The 23,136-nt window shown below is 48.9% G+C and overlaps 1 protein-coding gene across 1 annotated transcript; it reads right to left on the bottom strand.

The window, feature by feature from the left end:
- Positions 1–9,425: 9,425 nt before the first annotated feature.
- LOC309579852 (refilin-A-like) lies at positions 9,426–20,703 on the bottom strand (the record flags this gene model as incomplete). Its single annotated transcript, XM_082293406.1, has 3 exons — positions 9,426–9,840; positions 11,537–11,646; positions 20,335–20,703. 3 exons carry the CDS (start codon positions 20,701–20,703, stop codon positions 9,426–9,428), a joined length of 894 nt encoding a protein of 297 aa, XP_082149532.1.
- Between the last annotated feature and the right edge of the window lie 2,433 nt (positions 20,704–23,136).

Here is a 23,136-nt window from a genome sequence, read left to right on the forward strand (position 1 = left end):
CAAGCCAATGGCACCCTCAGGGAGAGCTGCTCCCAGTGCTGAGCTGATGGGTTCCTTCTGGAACTGTTCCCTGTTGGGAGATGTGGAGGTGGAGGGCTCTCTCTGAAGGGCAAGGCTGTTCTCCAGATGTTATTTTTCACCATTAGGCAGTGTTTAAACACACTGTGATTTCCCTCCCCACTTCTTTCGGAGTGCATATGGAGGAGAGACTCTTGGAGGAGTGAAGTGGGGAGGCAGGGGGAGGGCAAAGGAAGCTTTCCCAGAAAGTGCTGAGCTGGGCTGCCCCTTAACAGAGCTGGGCTCCAAAGGGTCCCTCCGGCCGGTGCCAAGCCTGGAGGCCTTCGGAACACGTGGCTCATTAAGAGCGTGCCTCAGCCAGGGCTGGGCTCACACACGGGGCTGGCGCTGCCAGAACAAGTCCCCGAGGACTCGGAAAGGGCCGCGTCTGCAGAGTTCGGGGCAGACCTGGAGGCAGAGCAGAGCTGCTGCTTAGCAAAGCACCCCGAGCCTCAGTGGCTGCTCCACCATTCCCTGCTCCACTTCACCTTCACTCCAGTTGGAAAACAGGCTCAGACTAGAGCTGGAAGGATGCTCAACTCCTCTCCCAGATACTGGTGAGGCACTTGCGTGGCTCTGGGTGCTCTCTCCTCTGGGTCAATGTATATCTCAGGGTAAAGCTGGTGCTCAACCAGCCAAGGATGCTCCAAGAGATGCTGCCATCCCAAATGCATCATCAGAAGCTGGACTTGAAGTTCAAACCCCAGTTCCGCCCCTCCAAGGCCAGCCTACTTGGCCACGACAGCCCCATAACGTGGTGTGCATCGTGGCCTCTCCGAGCCGAGCTTGTCAGCAGATAAAATGAATATCCTGGAAGCGCAGGCGCTAAGAAAAAATCGCTGTCGGAAGCACAGCAAAACCCATCTGTGAGTGGAAGAGGTCAAAGAAGAATACAAAGGCTTTTATTTCCTGGAGGCATTTGTCAGCAAGACAAATGTGCTTTTTTAAAATTTGCTGCCATTTCCTAGCTGGCCGCCCACGCAAGCGCCAAATGGACTTTCACTCGCATAAAGCTGAGTGTTGGCTTGTGTCCTCTGTAATCCAACGCTCAGGAATCAGGCGAGGAGTCAGCTGGATCCCTGTTTGTTATCAGTAAGTGGGGCATATTTAAAGGATATGGGCAGATTTCAACACTACATCTACAACTAGTTTATTGCTGGTGTGTTCCTCTCTTGCCCTTACTATTTATGTTGAAAATGATAAATGAGGGATTGATGATTCTGGCTGGTTCATGAATAATCAGGTTATTTCACTGCAAAGCCCCAGGGGAAGGTAATGTTTCTACAATCCCCCATCAAAGACAATGCAGTTTGCACGTGTGTGTGCCTCTGTTGTTCATTCCTCCACTGCTTTGTGTGGGTTTTGGTGTGGTTTTGCACCCTCCCTCTGCAAGTGTGCCTATGCCTAGGCACTCCCATGCTGCATCCCAGCCCAAAACGTTTCCCAGTCTACGCAGTCCCTTGACACCTTCAACAGCAGCCACACACGGGGTGTTTGGAGCAGTTTGGTCTCCAGAGAAGGAGGTGATGGGCATCTCAGTGTCCTGTGAAGGGAGCATGCAGCCAGGAGCCCTGGGGAGGTGCATGGAGAGCCTCAACCACAGCAGTCAACCTGGAAGGAGCCCTGATCCCATTTGTATTTCAAGGAGCTACAAATAGCTGCTGGTCTCAGGATTTGCTTGTGAGACAGGAAGAACCTTGGGGAGATGATCTGAATGTTTATGTATATTGAAATGTCTAACCACCAGGCTCAGAACAGGCTCAGGAAGGGAATCTGGAGGTGGTTAGCTGGAGAGGAGGATATTTTTATGCTAGAAATGTGCTGTCCGCCTGTTTGTAGGGTAGGAAGGATACGATGAGAATCAAAGGCTTGGCAGGATGAGCATTTTCATCCTCGTAGATGTGAACTCCCCATCTGTCTTGGACTCTAAGGCGTGGAACTGTTTAGATCCAATATCATTATTAGAAGCAGAAAATAGAGCTCATAAAACTCCCTCCTTACACCCCAAAAAAGCAGTTCCAGGACCCTTTATCCTGCTTGAGAACAAGCCATTCCTGCATTAGTTTCCCTGCTGTGGCTGGGCTTGTTGCCAGGAGAAGGAGACTCAGTGCTTTGGCAGAAGATGCTCAGCCTTGGGGCAGGTCCTTGCTCCTCTCCAGTGTCACCAGACCAGGGGATTTAGAAACAGAGCTGGGGATGGGCAGTGTGGTGGCAAACCTGCGTGGCCAAGCCACGTTCCTGCCAGGCTGTGCAGTATTTACAGGGGCTACATCTGCAGTGGGAATTGCTCCCCCAAGCAATGGGATGGAAATCAGCACTGGATCCCCATCCCATGGCTGGGCAGACACTGCTGAGGGCAGCTGGCAGTGCCAGCCTGGGAAATCACCATCCAGCCACCATGCCAAGCATCCAGAGGCCCCAGACAGCCACCCTGGGGGCTCAACTGCTGAAGCCAAGGTGCCCCCTGAGGCTCTGAACCTGCGGCACAGGACACGAGGAGGTCACAGAGCTGCATCTGAAGCGTCCCAGGTGGGTTCAGTCACCCTGGAATGGCTCCTGGGGGAGGCAGTTGTGAAGCCACAGGGTCGGCTCAGGGGACAGAGATGTATCTGCTGTAACAGTCTCCCATTCCAGTCTCCCACAGACACAGATTAATTGACAGTTCAGTGTCCTGTACCAGAGGAGACACAGTTCCTGTAGGTAGCCATCACTCCAGGCATGCTTCTGGTGATTCCTTCGCATTGCAACAGATTCATGACATTTTTGAGGACAATATAACCTCCAGCTGCTTGGCATTGCCTAGAACTTCCGAAGACACCTCTGCAGGTCCAGGCTGTGACATTGCCATCTGCTGATGGAGAGCAAACACCCAGCCCAAGGTCTTGCACATGATAGTTTGAACCGATGGTTTGGCAGCAGGGGGACGTTTTTACTGCTCCAGGATCAGGTAAGGCTCTTTCTCTGGCAAATCTTTCCATTGTTTGTTGACTGTAAATAGCTGTGGAATGAAATTTGATGAAGGCATCTATTGTTTCCTTACAACTCTGCTTTGTTGAGTGGAATAGGAATCACAGCATGTGGAGTTTTATTATTATTTAATTTGTAGCTGCCCATAATCAGCAAATTCTTTTAGGTGAGGCTTTTGGCATTTTATACTCAGTGTTCTTGCCGTCTGTAAAACCAGTCTAAACCTTTCCTTCTGTTCCTAAAGGCATCTAGTTTAAATTCAAAGTCCATCCATTATAACTTCAGCACCTTGTAATCCCTCAGAGATATGTGCAATTACTCTCTGAAATATCCCAGGAGCAAAACTAATACCAAGCATCATCTGCTTAAATTTACAGCATCCAACTAGCACAGTAAAAGCCACTAGCTTAGGGGTTAGCTCATCTGAGCACACTTGCCAAAACACATATCCTGCATCTAATACTGCTTTCGCTGCTGAGGATTTAGCTGCCACCTCAGGAATCTTCATTGGACAGCATTCACATTTTATGGTTTTATTTAAATAGCAGGAGTGGATGCACATGTCCTTCATCTGGCATTTGGGTGTCAGCCAGTGAACTCACCCAGCCTGCACAACCCCTGCCTTCTCCACGTTGTTGTGTTTCCTCAGGTTCTTAGCCATGAGCTTGTCTCCCATCCTTCATCCTAGGAGCAGTTCAGCCATGATTTGTGGCAAAAAGCTTGGGATGAGGACACGGGCACTTACGCTGCAGCTGAAGCAAGCATCTTGCATAACATGGCTTTGCTTCTCCTTTCCATTCCTTAGAGTTTTACAGCCGTTTTCATCCAAGCCTATTGACTTCATCCCTATAAATTCAATGATTTTTCCATAAGGATTAGTGTCAGATTCTCCCTGCAGACATCTTGGGTCTTAGAAGACAAAGGAGTGCTCTACTAATGGCTGGCTGGTGAGCCTGAGGCATTTACAGCAATGGCTTTAGAATGCACTTCATGGCCAGGCAGGGTCTTAGCCCCAGTGCAGCTCATCCACCATCATGATTCAGGAAGCCAGGACGTAGGAGGATTCCAGTACTGCACTAGGATGTGGATACCTGGATACGAAATAAGCATTGTGTTGGTTCTTCCTGTCTTTGAGGGCCATGGAAAAGCTGGGAGAGGATTGTCTAGATCGAACACCAAGGCTTCATAGCTGAGTAGAACAAGATGAAGCAGAAGAGGGAAATTGAGAGTGAAGAAATGCTCAAACTGCCAACCAGGGAAATCCTGAAAGGCAAAGCTGCCTCTGAGAGTTCCTCCTCAGCTTTTCAGCTTTCCCTGGGCACATGAGGCAGAGCAGGGTTTGCACATCACAGCACTGACTGACTGTGCCACAGGCCCCCATCCACAGGGAGCTGGGCTGAAATCCACAGGAAGGGATGGACACATCAGAAACGTTCCCCCTGGATGGGAAAGGGGCATTAGGCACCAAGGAAAGGGATAAGGAAGAGGAAGGAAACTCTGCATACGTCAGCATGAAAGTTTGAGCATTTTATTATGATATATAAATTTTGTCTTCTTAAATTACTCTCTATGAGTTGAACAGAAAGGGATTATGGTGGAGGAAGGAATATACAAAAATAAAAGGATATCGTGAGCTACTGCATCACCACATATACAACAGTAAAGTGCTTTACAAGCACTTAGAGAATCAGACTTTTACAAAAATAAAAATATGACACATCCTTATGCATTTCCACCACTTGTAAGTTCTCTTCTTCCTTCTCTAACCTTCAGACACCTTTCAACCCCATCCTCAGGTCACAATTCACATGGTAGGATACTTTGCTCATTTTGATGGCCATTACAGTATCTGAAAAAGAATTAGTGCCTCCCAAGACTTATAAAATCCAATGGTTATGGAGCCTTATGGGAGATGTTCAGAACAGATCAACTTACAAGCGATCAGGTGATCCTCAGGGAACAGACTTTATCTGGCAACAGAAATCTGAATATCCCACAAGAAGATCCATCATCTCCTATAAAGCATTCCCCCATCCCCACAGAGGCACAGCTCTGTGCATGTTTGATTGATACACACAGAAAGTGCCTCGTGAGCCTGGGGAATGCTGATGCTCACAGACTTCAGCGGGACTCAATGACTGTGACAAAGGATGGATCTGATTTTGTTTCAGCTCTAGAAAAGGCAAAGATGCCTCTTCCTACAGGAAAAGAGGCAGGTTAAAACTACAATGGCTAAATATCCTAGCTCACAGTGTTCACACACAGAACCATTCACCTCTAGCTCAGATTCACGCAGTCTTTAGTCTTCAGTTTGCTCTACAAAGTCTTTTGCTCATTAGCCTTCTGGTGACCTTTCCCATTTTTTTTAAGACACACTCAACATAAATAGTAAATAGCATTCACTTCTCTGACCAGCAGCTCACTCAAACACTGCTATCAACACCCAAACACCATTTCATCAGTCCCAGAAGGTGTGCACCCAGGGTGCAAATCTGTCTGTATTTCACATTAAGAAAAGTAGAGCTGGCTTAGGAAGGAAAAAAAAAACAGAAAAAGGCAAAAAAATAAAGACAAGCAGTAAACTTTTGGTCAAAGTTTCTCTGTGGTTTGTGCAACATATTCCACAGCTTCTGAAAGTTCGGTATTTGGTTAGGGTTTCATCTTTTTGGACCCAAATGCAATGACAGCAATGCAGGCAGACCAGACACAAACATGCTCTGTTGCATTCTGGGGCAAAAGAATCATAGGGATGAAGGGGAGAGAGACCCCCCACCTTTGAATAGGGACTTTCCATATTGAAAAAAACCAATCTTCCCCCTGTCAAAAAAAAGATAAAGGCAGTGTCTGTCTTTTACCCATCAGGCTTGCAGGGCTGTGCAACATGCACGTCAGGATCCTGGGGAGAAATAGTGTAGCCACAGTCCCAGCTGTTCAAGGAAAGTCACCTTTCCATGGTCTAAATTTATGGTTTGTATCTTTGAGAAAATATACAGAACAAAGATCTGTTGGTTGAGATCAATAACACTCCATGTAAAAGAAAAGCAGCTCCCTAGTGGGACCATTCGTTCCCTTTAGATGTACAAACACACTACAGGTATGGCAAAAGGCACTTCTTGGCTGCCCAGAATGATTGGCAACACAAAAACACAATTCAGTTTCTGGTGTTTAAGCAAAACAAAAAAAGTCATCACTTCTCCCAGTCATGAGTAAGATGAACTTTGGCTCTTCTACCACTGCCTAACCCAGCCCACAGGGATGAGCAGCAGGGACAGAGGGTGGGCAGGTAGGTTGGGATCTGTGCCCAGACAAGGACTCTCTGTGGTTTCCTTGACCTCAGGAAAAACAAAGTCCCTTTCCAACACCAGCTTTTGCTGAGAAGAAAAGCAGCTCGTGATGGGCCCATGGGAGACACCATGTAAGAAGGGATTTTTCAAAAATTTCTCCAGATCTCAGGCACTTGGCAATGTCCCAGTCTGGATGTGGTCCAGGGTGATAGTCCCACCATAGCCACCGTGGCTACACAGCTCAAAATGTGTTCAGCGGCCTAGAAACCCAAGCTGCTTTCTCTCTTATTTTTTCCCTAACATGGCAAGACCAGAAAAGCTGCTTAAACTCAAAGGAGCAGGAGCATGTTAGGTCACTTCTAGTGTATTTGCAGAGAAAACAAAGCATGAAGCTTCCAAGAGGCCTGGGCTGGGCGTGTGGGACCCTCCAGTGCCAAGGATGCAGCCCTCCACTGCACTCTCCCGGGAGCCACATCCACCTGTGAGACTTTGCCTCAGCAGCCCCTGTCCCTGTGTGGTGAAAGTCCAGGTTGAGGTTCAGTCTCTCTGCTGGATTTGTATTTGCACACTAGGTTTTTTTGGCTTGCCTTGAATTCTTTTTTAATGTTGCAGCTGATATTTAGGAAACAGAACTAACAGTGGACAGAGTGGGCAGAAGCCTGCAGCCAGTCACGATGAACGGGATTTTTCTGGGGAAAACCTGTCCCACTCAAAGACCAGAATGATTGAGAACTGCAGCTTTGTGCTCGAAGCAGGGGAATAATCCAGCTGTTAAAAGGAGCAAAGCCTGATGTGTGGTCACAACAGGGAGAGTCTGGCATCCCCTTGGCTCTGAGGTCAGCCTGTCTCCGTGCTTGCTCAGTGGAGGTGCCTGCAGTCCAATCTGTCATCGTGCAGGGATCTCCTGGGTGTGAGTACCGGCCTTGCTTTTGGACTGCTTACTGCTGTCAGCTTGGAAACCTGCCCCTTTGCACAGACTCTCAGGGATGTGTGGAATGAGCCCTCCAGAGCCTTCACGCGTCCCCAGGAAGGCAGAGGGGCATTTCCCCTGCTCCCAAGGCTCGCTCAGCAGCACATGGCCACCAGGACAGACCTCAAGATGAACTAGCAATAGGCGCATCACCGAGCTCACTGCACTGGGACCATGTTCATCCAGGCGCCAACTCCCTGCTGCCTGAGCCAGCTCCACAGCACTCCTGTTTGCTGGAGCCCTGGGGAGAAGGGTTGCTTCAGGCATAATAATCCCTTTGGAGGCAGATGCTGCTTTTCCAGGCTTTGATGCTGACAGACAGTGACAGCAGAATCTGACCAATAACAAATATAATCTTTGTTTGTGTTGCTGTAAAGAATTCAACAGTAGGTGGAAGCCTTGGAAATCCTTTGAGAGGTTTCTCCCTACTGAGTCCTAACTCCCAGTAGAGAGGCAGAGTTCAGCACTGCCATAACACACATCTTTCAACACTAATGATGCTTCAGCTGTCAGGATTTAAGTTTGTATTTAAAGACTTTATATTTACCTCTGGTGGAAAAACTGTGCTACATTTTAAACAAGAGAACTCTGTTTCATAAAGGTCACAGTTCTGGTCACATTTACCAACTGCTTTTCGAAACTGATGGAAAAAGTATCTCTACATGTCACTAATTTTATTATTTTTTCAAGTTTTTCAGATTTTTTTTTTTTTAATCTCTGTGGGTTTGTGCGTCAACTGTTCTGGGCAATCAGCTACGTCTTGTTGACACTGTTAATAGGCTTTCTGACTTGGCTGCTCAGCTGTGTTCTGAAATAACTCCATCAGACTCACAGCAAGTCAGGAACAAAATGGAAAGTTTAGAAGAGAGAAAGCTGGAAATTAATTTCCGGAGCTGTGTGGTTATTTCTAAGTCTGAGCAGCATGCAAGAATTCTTGGTAAGATTTTTGGAGACAATTCCGTGCTATTTTCAAAAGTTATATGTTTGTGGGAATCCAGGCTCTTGCAGACTTTCAGCAAGATACCAAAGTGAAGATATACCAGGAGATGGGATTCATGAGGGGGGGATGGTTTACCTTAGGGTGCCTGCACTGACTCCTGCTCACTGTTTCTTGGTCCTTTTGCAGAGACAGCTCAGCTGTTTGCAAAGTACCTGTTTTTAGTGCTACAGCCTGGCTGATTAAGGAAAACCTGGATGGATTTGGGTTCTTCAATCCTTCAAGCTCTACACTGAGGAAGTTTGGCTGCTCCTCCACAGGAAGCAAAGCTGCCCATATTTCCACAAATATGGAAACTATTGGGAGGGTGAGTTAACCCTGCCCTGGTTTCTTTGAAGCCAGGGAGCATCTTCCTGCCCTATACTCCTCTCTGCAATACAGCCACACCCTGAAACTCAAAAGGTCTGCAAGAGCATACAGATCCCTTACATTGGGTGCTAGAGGCAGTGAACAGCATGGCACACTTGATCTGACAATACTTTTGATAAAAGGGCACTGGGCTCCTAAATCACTCAGTCACTTTTAGAAACCGGCCCTTCAGCTGTTCATTTTCCTCAATCTCCCCCACTTACTCCTGGCTGGCCTCACAGAAGATGTGTCTGTGCATGGGGGCAGGCTCTTCTCCCATCTCCTGGTTGTGCTGTGTCTTCCTATGGTATACAAACATCCAGCTGCTAGCAAGAGCTGGGGGACCTGTTTAAATCCTCTTTTTCTTGGGGTGACAGTCTCCACTCCTCTCAGCAAGTGGGGTGGCTGCGGTGCTGTAATACGGCAGCTCTCACTCAGATGAGCTGTTGGAGCAAGCTGTGATGTACTGATACAAATAACCACCTCCTCTGCATTTCAGCTCTAAAAGAGATCTGGCCTGGTGTGTGCTGGGCCGACCAGACGCTGACTCTGCAGTTGGTCTTCCCTTTGCAGAGACCAAAATAGCTCTGAAGCTTACAGTGACTCTCACCTATGTGCTAGACGAGACCTACAGAGCTCATAAGGCATCACTCTGCTATGGGTAACAGGGTCCTTTGTCATCTTGATTTCATCTAAACACAAGCCAAAAATAGATATGCTCGGGGGAAAAAAAAACCCCAAAAATAAAATCCAGATCATGAATGTCAGGAACGTCGCAAAATACAAGCCAGCCTCTCACTGATCAAAACCATCCTGTGCCCTGCAAACCTCCTCCCAGCCAGTTCAGCCTCGCCCGAGACGAGGGCGTTGCTTTCTCCAGCCATGAATATTCAGTTGCCATCAAGCCGCACGGGTTGGTTTCCTCGCAGAGTTCCAGCTGCACGCTGGAAGCAAACCAGCGCTTGGCACAACCCAAGCTGTAGTTGAGGGTGGTCCGGTAAATGTTCTTGGCACGCTTAGGAAAAATGATGGTCGTGCTCTGAAACCTCACCGGCTTCTGGCGGGGCTCGAAGGTCAGCTGGGACTTGTAGTTCCGCCAGGTGCAATTGGGAGCAGCGATGATGGTCTCGCTGTAGGTGGTGACGGTGGGGATGGGGCCGTAGAAGATGTCATCCCGATAGTGCTTCTCCGAGTCGTACTTCACCTCGGAATTGCACCTACAGAGGACAGCAAGGAGTCAGAAGCACAGCCCAGGCAGCAAAGGAGGTAAGACAGGCAGGGACTCTTCTATAAGCCTTCAAAGCTGGCAGCATTTACCACTTCTTACTGCACAGACACTGGGGCAGATACCAAAACCCAAAGCCAAGAGGACTCTGTCCTGATGGGGAATCTTGTTGGAACCCCACCTTGCTGTGAATCCATCTCAGCATTTCTGCAATGTGGTCGTACCAGGGTAGAAAACACCTGGTTGCACAGGCTCCAAGCAACGCTCTTCTTCCTCTGGTTTTCTCTGTGGGTCTCACTGGGGCCTCAGCTCAGCCCTGAGGGCTACACTGGAGGCAGACAAACATCCTGTGATGGTGGTCTTGTTGAGCTGTCAAGGCTGTTTGTCTTTATTTCTTTATACCACCTTGCCATCATTGCACAAAAATGCCCAAACCAGCTAAAATCTGAGTGCTGGGAGATGAGGGGTGAGGTTGCTTGTTGGAACCTACAGAAAATCCAAGCAATGCTGAAAGAGCAGGAGAAGCAAAGGGATATTGTGGGTTATGGCTGCCCAACACCCGAGCCACTGCTCTCAAAGGAATTGGCCCACCTGAACTGCCAGCAGATGGAGAACCACAAAAGGTAGGATGTCACTGCCCTGCCTTTTTTCTGCACTCATCCAAAAGGGATGTGTGGGCACCAGACCACAAAAGGGGCTTTTCCTAGAATCCCTAGCCATGGGGAACAGCAGGATTTCCACTGGTTTTCCCCGCTCCCCAAACGCTCCTCCAGCAATCAGCAGCCAAGGAATGTGCAGCTCCACGTAAAAAAGATTAAAAGCTGGGTGTGTGCTTGTCATTACCTCCACCCAGAAGGGGGCTGACTGATTGTGCACCGCGTGTAATCTGAGCTCCTGTAATGTATTTTGCACAGCTAGGGTGTAAGCAAGTCATTCAGCACACATAAAACAAGGCTCCGATGTAATCACCATAAAAACATGCCCGCTGGCAGCTCCTCAGCCAGCAGAGATTTACTGGGGTACATTTCCAGAGAGAGAAGTTTGCATAGGTTGACAGGGGTAGGAATTGGGTTTACAGTCCTCCCACTGTCCCTGCCCGAAGCTGTGTGTAACTGCTCCATGCTGTTTGCAGGGTACATTCCAAAAGAGTAAAAGAAGAGCAAAGACCAACATTTATCCATCGGCCACAGCACCAGCCCCACAGGAGGGCAGAACATCTCCATCACTGGCTTGAGGAACCATCTCCTCACAAGGAGGAGCTCATTCAGTCCCTGTGGGCTGTCTAATGTTGGTTTCTCTGCAGCAAGAGCGAACAAAAACAGGTGCCAATTAGAAGGGTGTTGCTTCTTCTGAAGATACGAGTCATCTGGGAACGGTATGAAGACCATCAGATTACTTAGTGGAGGCCATCAAGCCCACAGATGGTAATGGTTTTCTCTCATAGCCTTGGATTTGATTTGGCCTTGGAAGGAAAGCTGCCTTCTGTTGAAACCTCCCTCCAATTCTTGCCTCCTCCCCTCTGCCTCTGCTGCTGTCAGTGTCTTTAATTCAGGAACTACCCTCCCACCTGTCCTTCCCTTTCCATCAAAATAACCATGACTCCCATTTGTAAACACATTTTAATTCTTGGCAGAAGCACCAGAAAAAAAGACAGAAATCCCCATCTACCCACCCAATCCCATCTGTACCTGATTTCCTGTATGGGCTCAGGGTTGACCTCAATGCTTTCTCCAAAAAACACAGGGTACATTCGAGGTCTTATCTCTGGCATGGACGGGTTCAGGAGCAGGTAAGGCATCTGCAGGAAGGAGAGCACAGCAAGCGTTGGGACACACCAGATGGGGCTGGCACAGTTCATAACATGCTGTGGCTGGCAGCTGAGCAGCCTAACACAACACCTGGACTGTCCTCACCTACCAACACCTCCCTCTGCCCCAGCTCACCTCCCAGGTACGTGACTGTGCCCACATCTCTGCCACTCCATGCTTCAGTATCTGTTTGCTGAAATTTAGCCTTGCCTTTCCTTCTTCCTTTCTTGTTTCTCATAGGAATAGCAGTTGGTTTTGAGTTTTCTTTAGCCCTGATATTGCTTTTACTGGCTAGGAACTAACAAGTCTTAGAAATACTCAGAATATATCAGCATGGAGAAGTGCTCCATGTCTGACCTAACACACAGTTAGATAGGGCCTAAGGCTGCTGACTTAAAGGATGTAGGTCTACTTAAGTGACACATGTATATATATTTTTATAGATACACGCACAAATACGTACATAAAGTCATGTATCCCTTGCAACAATCCAGCAGAGGAAGTGACAGACTTGCTGTTCCTGAAGTCTCTGTGCCAAAAATGGCTCTTGTGCTCCAAAGAACATTCTTGTTAACCATAAAACTGAGGGTGGGGTGAGACACTGGGGCACCTTGTGGCCTCTGCAATGTAGGAAGCCAGTTGCAAGCCAGGACTTTATAATGAATGGAGCGGCTCAAATTCATGACACTGAAAACTGGATTTTTAAGACTAATTGCACCGTGAACTAACTTACTCTGACAAATTGTCACAGACCAGCCTAGGCTCCTCTGCCCACCACAGAAATGAGTAATCCCACTTCTCTATACTGGAGTGCTCCTAAACACCAGTTCCCACATATGGGGATCCTGTGTCTGGTGCCTGGACCAAACCCAGCAGCTAATTACGCCTAATCCTGCCCTCCTGGAAAAATGTCACTGCAGGTTTCAGTCTCTGCCACTACTTTTCTGTCAGCAGATATTTATGACACACAGGGACACAGGATCTCTTTAAAGGAGATGGCTGGCAGCCTCTGTGCAGGGTCTGTAGATGGCTAGCTGAGGTCTGCTTTCCTCTACTGGTTTGGGCTTTCTGCCTCAGGCTAAGGCAAAAGATGTCACTGCCCCATCTGAATTTGCCAAGCCCTTCAATTCTGTATCCCAAAGCCACAAAGCTGTTTCTTCTTTTCATACTGAAATACCCCTGCACTTTACTGCTGTGTAAAGTCGTACTATAAAGTAAAATGGCCAACCCCCCTTTTTGATTGAATATTTCTGTTCCATTGTCAAAACAGAACAGTATTTGCATAGGTGGGGGGGGGGGGGGGAAAGAAAAAAAAATATACATGTTCACCCTCCCTACCAAACACTGGCCAAAAGGCAAAGTTCATTCCTGGATTGCTTTCAACGCTCTTGACAGGGGAGGGCAAGAGCAGCCTTTCTGGTTGTAAATAAAGCTCTTTGCTTCTGAAATGTGAATTGTTTACATCAGAGAAGCCTTGGTTCACAGGGGCGCAAATATCCAGCTTGTAACACTCTGCACATGGCCGGAGCTCTTTCTAAAGACATTTTGTACAAAAGAGGTTCAGTTGCATGCAGGAGTCAAACACCATTTGCACATGCTCGTGAGCTTTGTGAACAGCAGGCAGGCTGCCCTTTGCGGGTTCACCTGCAGAGGGATGCAGATTGCTTGAACTGATGAAGGAAATAGGGCTGGGGATACGTGTCCCTCCTCCTTTAAAGAAGCAGTTTCAAAGAAGGGCTTCCAGGAAACAAACCTTCACACTCCTTGCTAACAAATGGTGACACTAAGTGTGCTCTGAACATCCCCAGCATGCGGGAGACTAAGCCTTTCCTGTGGCTTAGCAGGAACACTGCTGGGGCATCTGGCCCCCAGCGTGTGTATGGGAACAGCCTTCCCAGCCCGCTGAGCGCCGGGTGCTGCTCGGTCAGAGCGTGGGCAATCCCCGTCTGTGGAAAGCACAGGTCCCACAGCAGGGAACAGGAAACAAGAACACGCTGCAGAAACAATACCAGTGTGCACAGAGAAACGGAGGCGCTGGCATGCATGACTGACATCAATCTGAGTCAAAAAGTTGCTGCTGAACTTGGCGAGAGCAGGATTAAGTGTTCTCCAGGTTAGCTCTGGATGGGGCGATGATGAGACTGTTTCCACTGGGGTTACAGTTAACCTTGCTCTGGGCAGGGAAGGATGGCAAAAGGCATTTCATACGCTGTAGATAAGCACCACCTTCAGACCTGCAGGCTTGGCTTAGTTTAGAAAGCTGGAACTGCGGACATTGGCAGGCCAAAGCCAGGATTTCTACTGCCTGTCGAGAGCATTACAGACTCAGACCTCTCTTCAAGTAGTACCGTGAGCTGCTGCAGGTCAGAAACCTTGAAGTCACCTGGAAGTCTGCACATGGAAGATGTAAATAACTTACAAAGCACAGCCTAAAAATAGAGATCTGAAAGACCCTGTAGGCTGCTCACCAAACAGCAACTGATTTGCTTGCACGGCGTGAAGGGGTCACTAAAACAGCAACCACAGGTTTCACACGGTAGCCATTGAAAGGCACTTCAGGTGACATTTTGTTTTCCCTCCAATGATGTTTGTTCTGAAATGTCGGCTCCTGCAAGTCACCTGGAGCTGGGAAGCAAGGAACAGGGGATATGAGCTTTCCAAAAGATTTGTCTTTGGGGCTGAAATGTTATATGCTTGGCACATGTCAAAAGCTGGCTTTTTGGCAAGAGTTTGACACTGACTCCTTCCAATCTGCTTTAAGGAAGAAAACAAAACAAAAATATTCTGTCAAAAAAAAATACTGACTCAATTATTTTTCCTTCTGCACAGGAATGGCTGAAAGAAGAGGAACACTGGATTGCTGAGCTCCCTTGAGAAAATCATGATCCCTGGCTCGTTTCCAGGAATCACTTGGTGATCTCCAGACACTCCACAAATAAGGCAGGTTTCTGTATTATCCTGCCCTATGGATAGGCTGGCAGGGAGCAGAGGTTGCTGCACACTCCTGGGGGTCACTGATGGTGAGGAGGAGAAGCCCACATCACTTCAGACCAGGCTGTCCACAAGTGATCCATAGTCGAGGTCTGTCTATCCAAGGGTTGCTGCGCTGGAACGCTGCAGTGGGGACCTGATTCATCTGTCCCCAAGAACTGGAGCTGTGCTGGTACTTACCAGATGCAGCTCCACAAAAGCCACCACAACCCTGCCATCTTCATGCAAGGACAGAAAGAGTCTGGTAGGCAAGGAAGGTTGAGAAGACAAAATGAAAGATACTGGAGAGATCAAAAAAGCGACTCCCATGTTTACAAAATAGATCCAAGGTGAATATTAAGCAGTTATTGTGCTATTATTTTTATTTCTTTTCCAGTACATAATTTGTTTTAACCAGCAAAGAGTTACAGTATTATTAAAAAGTTGAAGAGCTTTCTTGTTTGGCTGCATTTTTCCCTCTGCCTTAACTCTGATGCCTTTCAGGCATGTAACGGCCTGGGCAGCTAAACTCTGCTTTTTGCAAGTAGCAGATAGATAAACACAGATAAAACTGGTTGCTGAACGGAATTCAATCTACAGCTCAACGACAGCATTGACTGTTCTTTAGCTGCCAAATTCTGGGCAGCAAAGCAAGAAAAAGGAAAGGAAATTAACGTGACTTGAAATAAATAAACCCCCAAAACCTTTCCTCAGAGAGCACAAAGAACCAGAACTGACCGACTCCTTCTGCTATGGTCATTATAAGGAAGGCACTAAGATGTGGCATTAGACCTCTAGGGATTGTAAGGGGAAACAGCTTTCCAAGTGTCAGGGCTACAAACAGGATATAGCTTCCCAAATTCCCAGCTCCTAACTTAGCTAGGGCATAAGCAAATCTCTCACCACATTTTCCCACTATAGTAACATGTCAGGTCCATGAAAATGTCACTTTACTCAGCTGTTATTTACAGCTATAATGAAAGATCTGGCTGAGTTATTTGACACACATCTACATTCTCCGCTCTAGAAGATAAGCAATATTTGTTTAACAGACCATTTATTTTCCCAATATCTGCACGTATTGCACATTACGAGTAATTTATACTAGAGCCGGATGAGATTATATTGGGAGGTGATAACAGTAAATGCAAACCTCAGGTAGAAAGCAGGGCTTTATTATTTCAAAGAATTACATCCTTCCTGCTTATCTCCCTCTTTTATTTCAAGTGGGAAATGTGTGCTGCATTGCTTATTGTCCACAGGGTTACGCAGGGACACAATGGAAATTCAACAGCTAGAAGACATCACCCTCAATGTCTTTCGTCAGAGCCACACTTTTCAGAGCAGATGATGAGATCCTGATGCCTGTCTCCCTGATCTGCCCCAAAGGGACATCTGTCAGATCAGGTGAGGCAGATCAAGTGAGGCCCAGAGCCATTCCCTGTTCTTCACCAAGAAGGAAGAGGAGGAGGTGCATATCCAGAACTGCATGGGGCTGAGGGACAGGGAACAGCCAGGTGGGTTTGTCCTTTTCCAGGAGAAGACACAGGGTGGAAGCGAAGTCACCACCAGCCCCTGCCGGGGGAATTCCTGCAGGATGCAGCCCCATGGGAGCAGCTTGGAAGTGGGTCAGGATGCCAGGCTGCCAACAAGCCCTGAGGCAAACCCTGCTGTGGTGCCAGATGGGTGGCTCGCTCCCCGCACCAGCCTGGGGCTTTCCCAGAGCTGCTGGGAGCCACACGGCCTTGGAGAGTCACATCCCCTGCCTCGTGTGCGGGCTGCAGGCTGGCTCAGGCCGGGCTGCTGGGCCTCCCTCTCACGTGTGCTTTCACTGTAGGTGTTGGCAGGTCTGAAAGTTACATATGGAAAGCCTTTGATGGCCACGTTCCCCACCCAGTCCCTACAAGACATCGTCCCATTCCTGGAGCACTGTCAGTGTAGGATGAGATGCTGGCTCTGTGATGGAAGGGGTCTTCAAAATGCTGCATGTCAGGAAGAGATGTTCTGGGTTTTTTGGGTTTTTTTATTATGAGCCACTAATCTAACAGGGTTGGCACGCACTTGTTGTCTGTGAAGGCTGTGCCAAGGGGGGAGGTCTCCTTCTCCATACTGGAGATGAAGCTGGAATCTCCTCCCACCACACAAGAGTGAGTCTGAACCATTCTTGCATCCTGAATGTAAGTAGAAATTCCCTACATCCCTACAGCTGATTCACTGGGATATAGCCCCACAGAAGTCAGTACTCACTGAGGCAGGTTGAGTGCACAAATACTTAAGTCTTACAAAGAAAAGGGAACTCACTGCAGTGGCAAAAGTTCCTTTCACTGTTGGGAAGGAACATAAAATCTGCTGCTTCAAGAAGGTAGGATTGATAGCTCTGCAGATGAATGTGATCCTGATGTCCCCTGATATCCATTAGGAGTTGTGCAATGAATGCAAAGCACATATTTCAGCACAGTCCAAAAGCAGTTCTTGTAGCCTAAATCTACATCCCAGGGCAAGAACAACAGGGAAAACTCTAAGCAGATATGGGTACTTTGATGTCATTTCATTCCCTACACTTGCAGCAACTGCTTCTTTGTGCATATTATTAGGGATTTATTTTGTTGTACTTCTGCTCCTTTTGGCCCAGCTTTACAGGCACAGCCTAGAGAATTCAGTAACCTAAGTCATAAGAATCAATTTAATAATGTTTCAGATTTAAAAGGCAGAACTAGGTAAAAGTCAGCTTCTATTTTCCTTAGGATATTTGCACTTAAGCACAAAACACTTGACAAATTTCCTACATGGACTTTATTTGAAGAAATAAAAGCAAATCTATTCTGTACTACAAGTAAAACGCGGGGGGAAAAAAAGTCCCTAAATGGTGTTGAACTTGTGGTATTTATGACTCTGGCCCTAAATTGCCTTTCATATTTTCTTGGATCCCAAAGCTGTTCCCAAATTGGCTGGTTAAATGTGAATAAATGGTGCATTGTCTTTGAAACAAAGTTGTGCTTATTAAAGAGCAGAGAGTTTACTTTTTCAGAGTCACAGTTAATAACACAGAGCAGAGAGAGCACAGATTTTACACACAAGAAAGTCTTCGATAAGGGCATGCAATCCCCTGCATGAGAAGGGCTGCCCTAAAGCAGAAAAATTCTGTAACATATTTGTGAGGTTGGAGCAAAATAGCTGGCTGCAGAGGAACACAACTGGGTTCAGACTGGTGGTTTGATAGTTCTGCAGCAAAGAATAGCATGAAATACTTCACTCAGATCTGGAATGTTGTTTCCTTCACCTGACAGCAATTTATTGTAACTGTACATACTGGAACTTTGGCTGTTGGTGACTGAGCTTATATATGGTTTTATAGTATTCCAACACAAAGAGTGCAGGCTGTGTTCCTGGCTCTGTCACGTTTATAAGCAAAACAAACACTAATATAACAGGCAATTAAAAAAAGCATTTCTTGGTGTGCAAATAGCTGCAATTATTGATTTGCCAATTCTGCATGCTCTGATGAACAGCAGAGGAGTAGACTTAAACAGAAGCACATTCATGGGTTGCATAACTGCTCATAGATCTGCAAGCCCTTGTTAAACGGCAAAATTAAAGCTAATTAGACACTGCAATTTAGAAGTATGAAGCAAGCAATGCTCTCCATATTTTTCCTGCTTTAATAACAGCTGCAAGTACAGTATTTGCACAGTGGAAATGAGAGGAAGTGAAACTCTCTGTAGTCAAATAGAGTGAAAATTCCTATTTACTTCATTATTTTGCCGTGGGCCAAACAGAGTTAGAGTAGAGCCCAGCACCACTCCAAATAATACAGTCCAACTGGTTTCAGCATTTGGACCCTTGCAACCTTCTGTACCTGCTAAGAGCACAGAAATACCCCCAGTGTATGGAACCCATACTATAAGCAGGAGCCCAGGGCTGCCCTTGCAATGTGATACAAAATTTAGAAACATCTACAGTGTGAGCTTTTGTGAAGTGTCTAAAATGTTCACTGATGATCAAAATAATTGGAAAACTTAGTATTACCTTATACAGATCACAGGAGTAACTTTTTTCCCTGTAGGAGTCAAGCACTGAAACTCTCAATCCTAACAGCCCATGAACTGAAATAAATTTTCTCATGCCCTTTCTTCTTCAATATCCAAGGTCTTTATTGGGTGGAGTTGTGGCCAACTGTCATATTGCTGGAGTGGAGACTGTCATATCCCCATTTCAGAGTTTTGCAGACACCTCCACCCCTGCTGTTTTTTGGTCCAGCAGCCTTCACGCGCCTTCCTCCCCCATTTTATTATACAGACACACAGCAACAGCCTGATCCTGCCAAATCAGAGGTGTGTGGGTAACTTTGTACATAAACACTCCCATCGAGATGGCACACACGTCCAGGCATCTGCAGGTAAGGCTCCATATTAGGAACTGCGGCATTAGCAGGTTTGAGATTTGACTTTTGTAATAACACCTCACACCCTCTCCACTGTGAGGAGTCATTGTTCATGGAGAAGGTTTTGGCATGTTCAGGAGTAAAAGGTAGTTTTCAATAATATGCCCAGACAGCCTTAGAGCTTGAGAAAGAGCACGAGGGTGTGAGGAGTCATTGCAAAATGTCTCTATGGGAAAGAAGTCTTTGAATAGTCACTAAACCATAGGCAGATAATTTTTTCTCATGGAAAAATTTGTGCTGCAGTTCTCATTCCATATAAATGCCAATTAACCACGTTGAATACACCTACAAACATCTTTTATCCATGTTTAAAATTTTTTTCAAGAGCCCTGGGGAAGAACTTTAATCATCCTTTAAAAACCTCCACCACCACCGCTTATGCTCTGAACGTTGTGTTTTAAAACAGGTTTTATATCTCAGGGATAGAAATAAACAAATAAAGCAGAATAATGGTCATAATAAATCTACCCAAATCCTACTCCACATTCAACTGCTTCACTGGCACTGCATCAGGCTGACCGAAAGCTGCAGTGCTCTGCCAGCTGTCTGAGCTTACAAACCACTACCCCTGGCTCCGCTCAGCCGCCAGCGAACAAATCTTTCACGAAGGCTCATGCCACAAAGCCCCGCTCCAGCAAAGGGCAGCGGCACACAGCCTTTCCCAGAGTCTGTCCCGCACCAGCCCCCCGGACACACATCCCTACCCTGCCCCAGCTAACGGGCACTTCTGGCTTTCTTTCAGCCAGGTCTCCAGCAAACGTCGCTCCACGCTCCTCACAAACCAGATGTGGGATGCCAGGGCGTAATGATGGCTGGGAGCCAGAAGACCCTGCCTCGGTCCGGATGGATGCAGCTCCAACCTGTACCTACCAGGCAGAGCAGTGTCACTGAGAAAGCAATTACACTTTTCTGTTCCGAAGGTGGGCAGGGGAGCCTGGTTCGACTTGGGTCTCACTCCCACACCGTTATTAGGGTTCACCCAGCCAAACTGCCAACACTCTGTGCGTGTATCCAAAAACCCTGCCCGGCACTGGACCAAGCCCTGCCTGGCACAGCAGCGGAGCTGCCAACACCGGACTGCAGCAGCCACAGGCAGCCCGGAGTGCCCTCGGCCGGCGGAGGGGCACTGCGGGGGGAACTCAGCCCAGGGGTGCCCAGGCAGCGGTCACAGGCGCCCTCCTGCCTGCCCCCCGCTCCGGGGCTCGGCCAGTCTTTCCCCCGCGGGACCCGGTGGGAACAGAGCCCGGTGCCCGGGTTTGGCTCTTACCACTTTGCCGTCCTTGGCCTCTCGCCGGTGGCCCGGGGCCGGGGGCTCCGCACCGCCGCTGCCCCCTGCTCGGCCCTCACCGGGCGACAGGGAGTAGAAGGGGGGGCTGGGGCTGGGGGGCAGCCCCGAGTCCGGGCTGTCCAGCAAGCCTTCCCGGCTCTTCTCCTTCAGGCTCTCGTCCATCCCTTGCAGCTGGAGGTGACCTACCATGTCTGGGGGACAGCGAGGGGGCCGCGGCGGGAGAAAATCCTCCAGCGCCGCCCGCCGCGGAGGGAGGGAAGAGGAAGGGAGCCCGGGGGGCCCCTCCTGAGTCCCGACCGCCGCTACCAGCCTGCCGGAGCCCGGTGCTGCGCGGGGCAGCGCCAGCATCAGCCAGACCGGGGTGTCCCGGCCGCCTCCCCTCCACCGGCCCTGGCCCTGCCCGCCCGGCCGCCCCCGCCCTCAGGCGTTCCCGGGGAAGGGAAGCGAAGCCCGATCCCCCCGCCCAGCCCCGCGGGGACGCAGCCGAGTGCGCGCGGCAGCGCCCGGGGCGGCCCCGCCGGCAGGGAGCGCTGGGCGCGGCGGGGGACGGGACCGGGACGGGGACGGGGACGCGCCGCGCTCGTCCACCGGCTGCGCCGCCCGCCGCCTCCCGGCGGCGCATTTATCCGGAGAGGGTGGGAGGGAGTCGGGGAGCGCCCTCCCCTTCCCCCGGCCCCCCAGCTCTGTCCCGGCCGCACGTTCTCGGGCGCTTCCCAGGCACGGAGCGCGTTCGGCGCCGCCCGCCCGCCCTCTCCCCCCTGAGGGGACGGGGCAGCCCCCGCGCACGGCCGGCAGGAGAGGGGTCGCGCCACACACCTACTCATGGGCTGCGGCTGCCCTCTGCTCATTCCCTCACTGCTGTCCGAGTTTTCTCTCGGTTACGTTCCATTTTCCCCTCCGTTCTCATTTTTGTCCCTCTTCGATCTCTGCACACTCCAAGGCGGGGAAAGGGGCCTTGCCACACACACCACGCCGTCACAGGGTCACAGCTTCCCTCTGCTCATTCCCTCGCTGCTGTCCCAAGTTTTCCCTCACTCATAGCTGATTTCCCCCCTCAGTTCTGATTTTCATCCTTCTTTCACCCCCACACCCCCAAAGTAGCCTCAGTGTTGTGAGCGTGAGGGAAGAGACTCTTTTGAGAGCCACTGGCCATCTTCACTTTGAGGTGGCAAAGGGTGGCTTCACCAAGGCAGCAGGTCACCATGGCAGCCTTGGCTACCATATCCCCTTCATGGCAGCCCTCACCCCTTCTGCTCCCTCACACCTCTTTCTTTGGCTCCACAGCTTCTGGTCCACAACCAAGGAGTCAGCCTCCCTATCCCAGCCATCGTGTGGTCAAAGCCACCATAAACACCATGGAAGGGCATCCCAAATCGCAGCACAGCCTCTAGCCAGGAGAAGCAGCGTGTGCCAGAGGCACTGCCAGCATGGAGGGGAACGGAGAGTCCATATTAACCCTCAGGGTTCAGAGAAGCAGCAGCGGTTAAACAGGTCAGGCTGGCTGAAGCCAATATGGTCATTTGTTGCACAATAACTGGCTGAGGCTAATGTTCTTTTGTCCACAGCCCTGGTTGTGTTTTTCTCATCATGTGTTCTCTACATAGAGTCTAGACTGTGAGAAATCTGGGGCAAGCCCACTCATATGGCTCAGCCCAGTGGAGCTTTATTCGTGGCAAATAGGTTTCCATGGGAAACTGTTGAAATCCAACTGGCCTTCTCTTGGTCCGAGTCATTGGCCCAGCACCCAGTGGAATGAGACTGTGTCTGTTTGTGGTACAAAATGGACAAACACAATGTTTGTTGTGGCAACTAATGAAACTGTGAGGGGTCTGATACTGTAACTAGTGATAAAAGCTTCACACCCAAACCATGGAGATGGTGCAAAGTCCTTGGAGGTTGGGTTGAACCTAAAAGTCCCCCCACTGCATCCTCCTGAGGGAGCAGGTCCCACTGTAGGGTGGTAAAGCTGAATTTGTTTGGATGTGTTCTTGCTGAAGTCAAAAGGAAAGGCTAAGGATGCCCAAACCCACCTTTGACTGAAATGAGGGGCCCTCCTCAGAGTGACTGAAGCGATTTGTATGCACTGAGCTGTGCAGAGGAATGTCACTGATTTGTAAATGTCAAACAGGCACCGAGCAGCCCACACACGAACCTCAGTGAATTCTTACCTCTGACCCACTCGTCGGCTCCAGCAGCTGCACAGGCTGATTTAGAGCCCCTAACTGTAAGGGCTCTCATGTCTCACACAGGCTATGGCTGATCTGAAAATGTCAAAGGGGACTGAAGGTCAAAATTTCCATAAATTAGTCCCTGGCTTGCTACCTATCACGTAATAGGATTCTCTGGCCAGTTAACACTGTGAAGTCAGGCATTTAACCCAGCAGTTCCCCTGCAGCCCAGTTCCCCTGCCCCTCTCCTGAACTGGCTCAAGACCATGTGTGCAAAGGGAAGGAGTGTCTTCAGAGCTGCTTTCCTCCTCGGAGAAAAAAGGAGCAGGACAAAGAGACACTGGGCAGGGGTGAGTGCACTGTCCTTTCATCCTAGAAAGCCCTATTTTAACTTGGGGAGCAGTCGAGGGGAGACTGGTTTTTCTGATTCTTGTTTTGAGAAAACTGCAATTCAGTCTTTCCTGGACCTAAATAATGTAGGTTTCTAAAGGTAGATTTCAGTACAACATGCATTCAGCTCACAAGTGGTTGTTATGGTTTAGGAGTTGCTGAGCTCAAAACAGCTGAAGACACTAAGCTCTGCTGAGCATCCCCCAGCACTGGTAGGGTTGTT

Source organism: Coloeus monedula, assembly GCF_965178545.1.
Source record: "Coloeus monedula genome assembly, chromosome: 18".
NCBI lineage: Eukaryota > Metazoa > Chordata > Aves > Passeriformes > Corvidae > Coloeus > Coloeus monedula.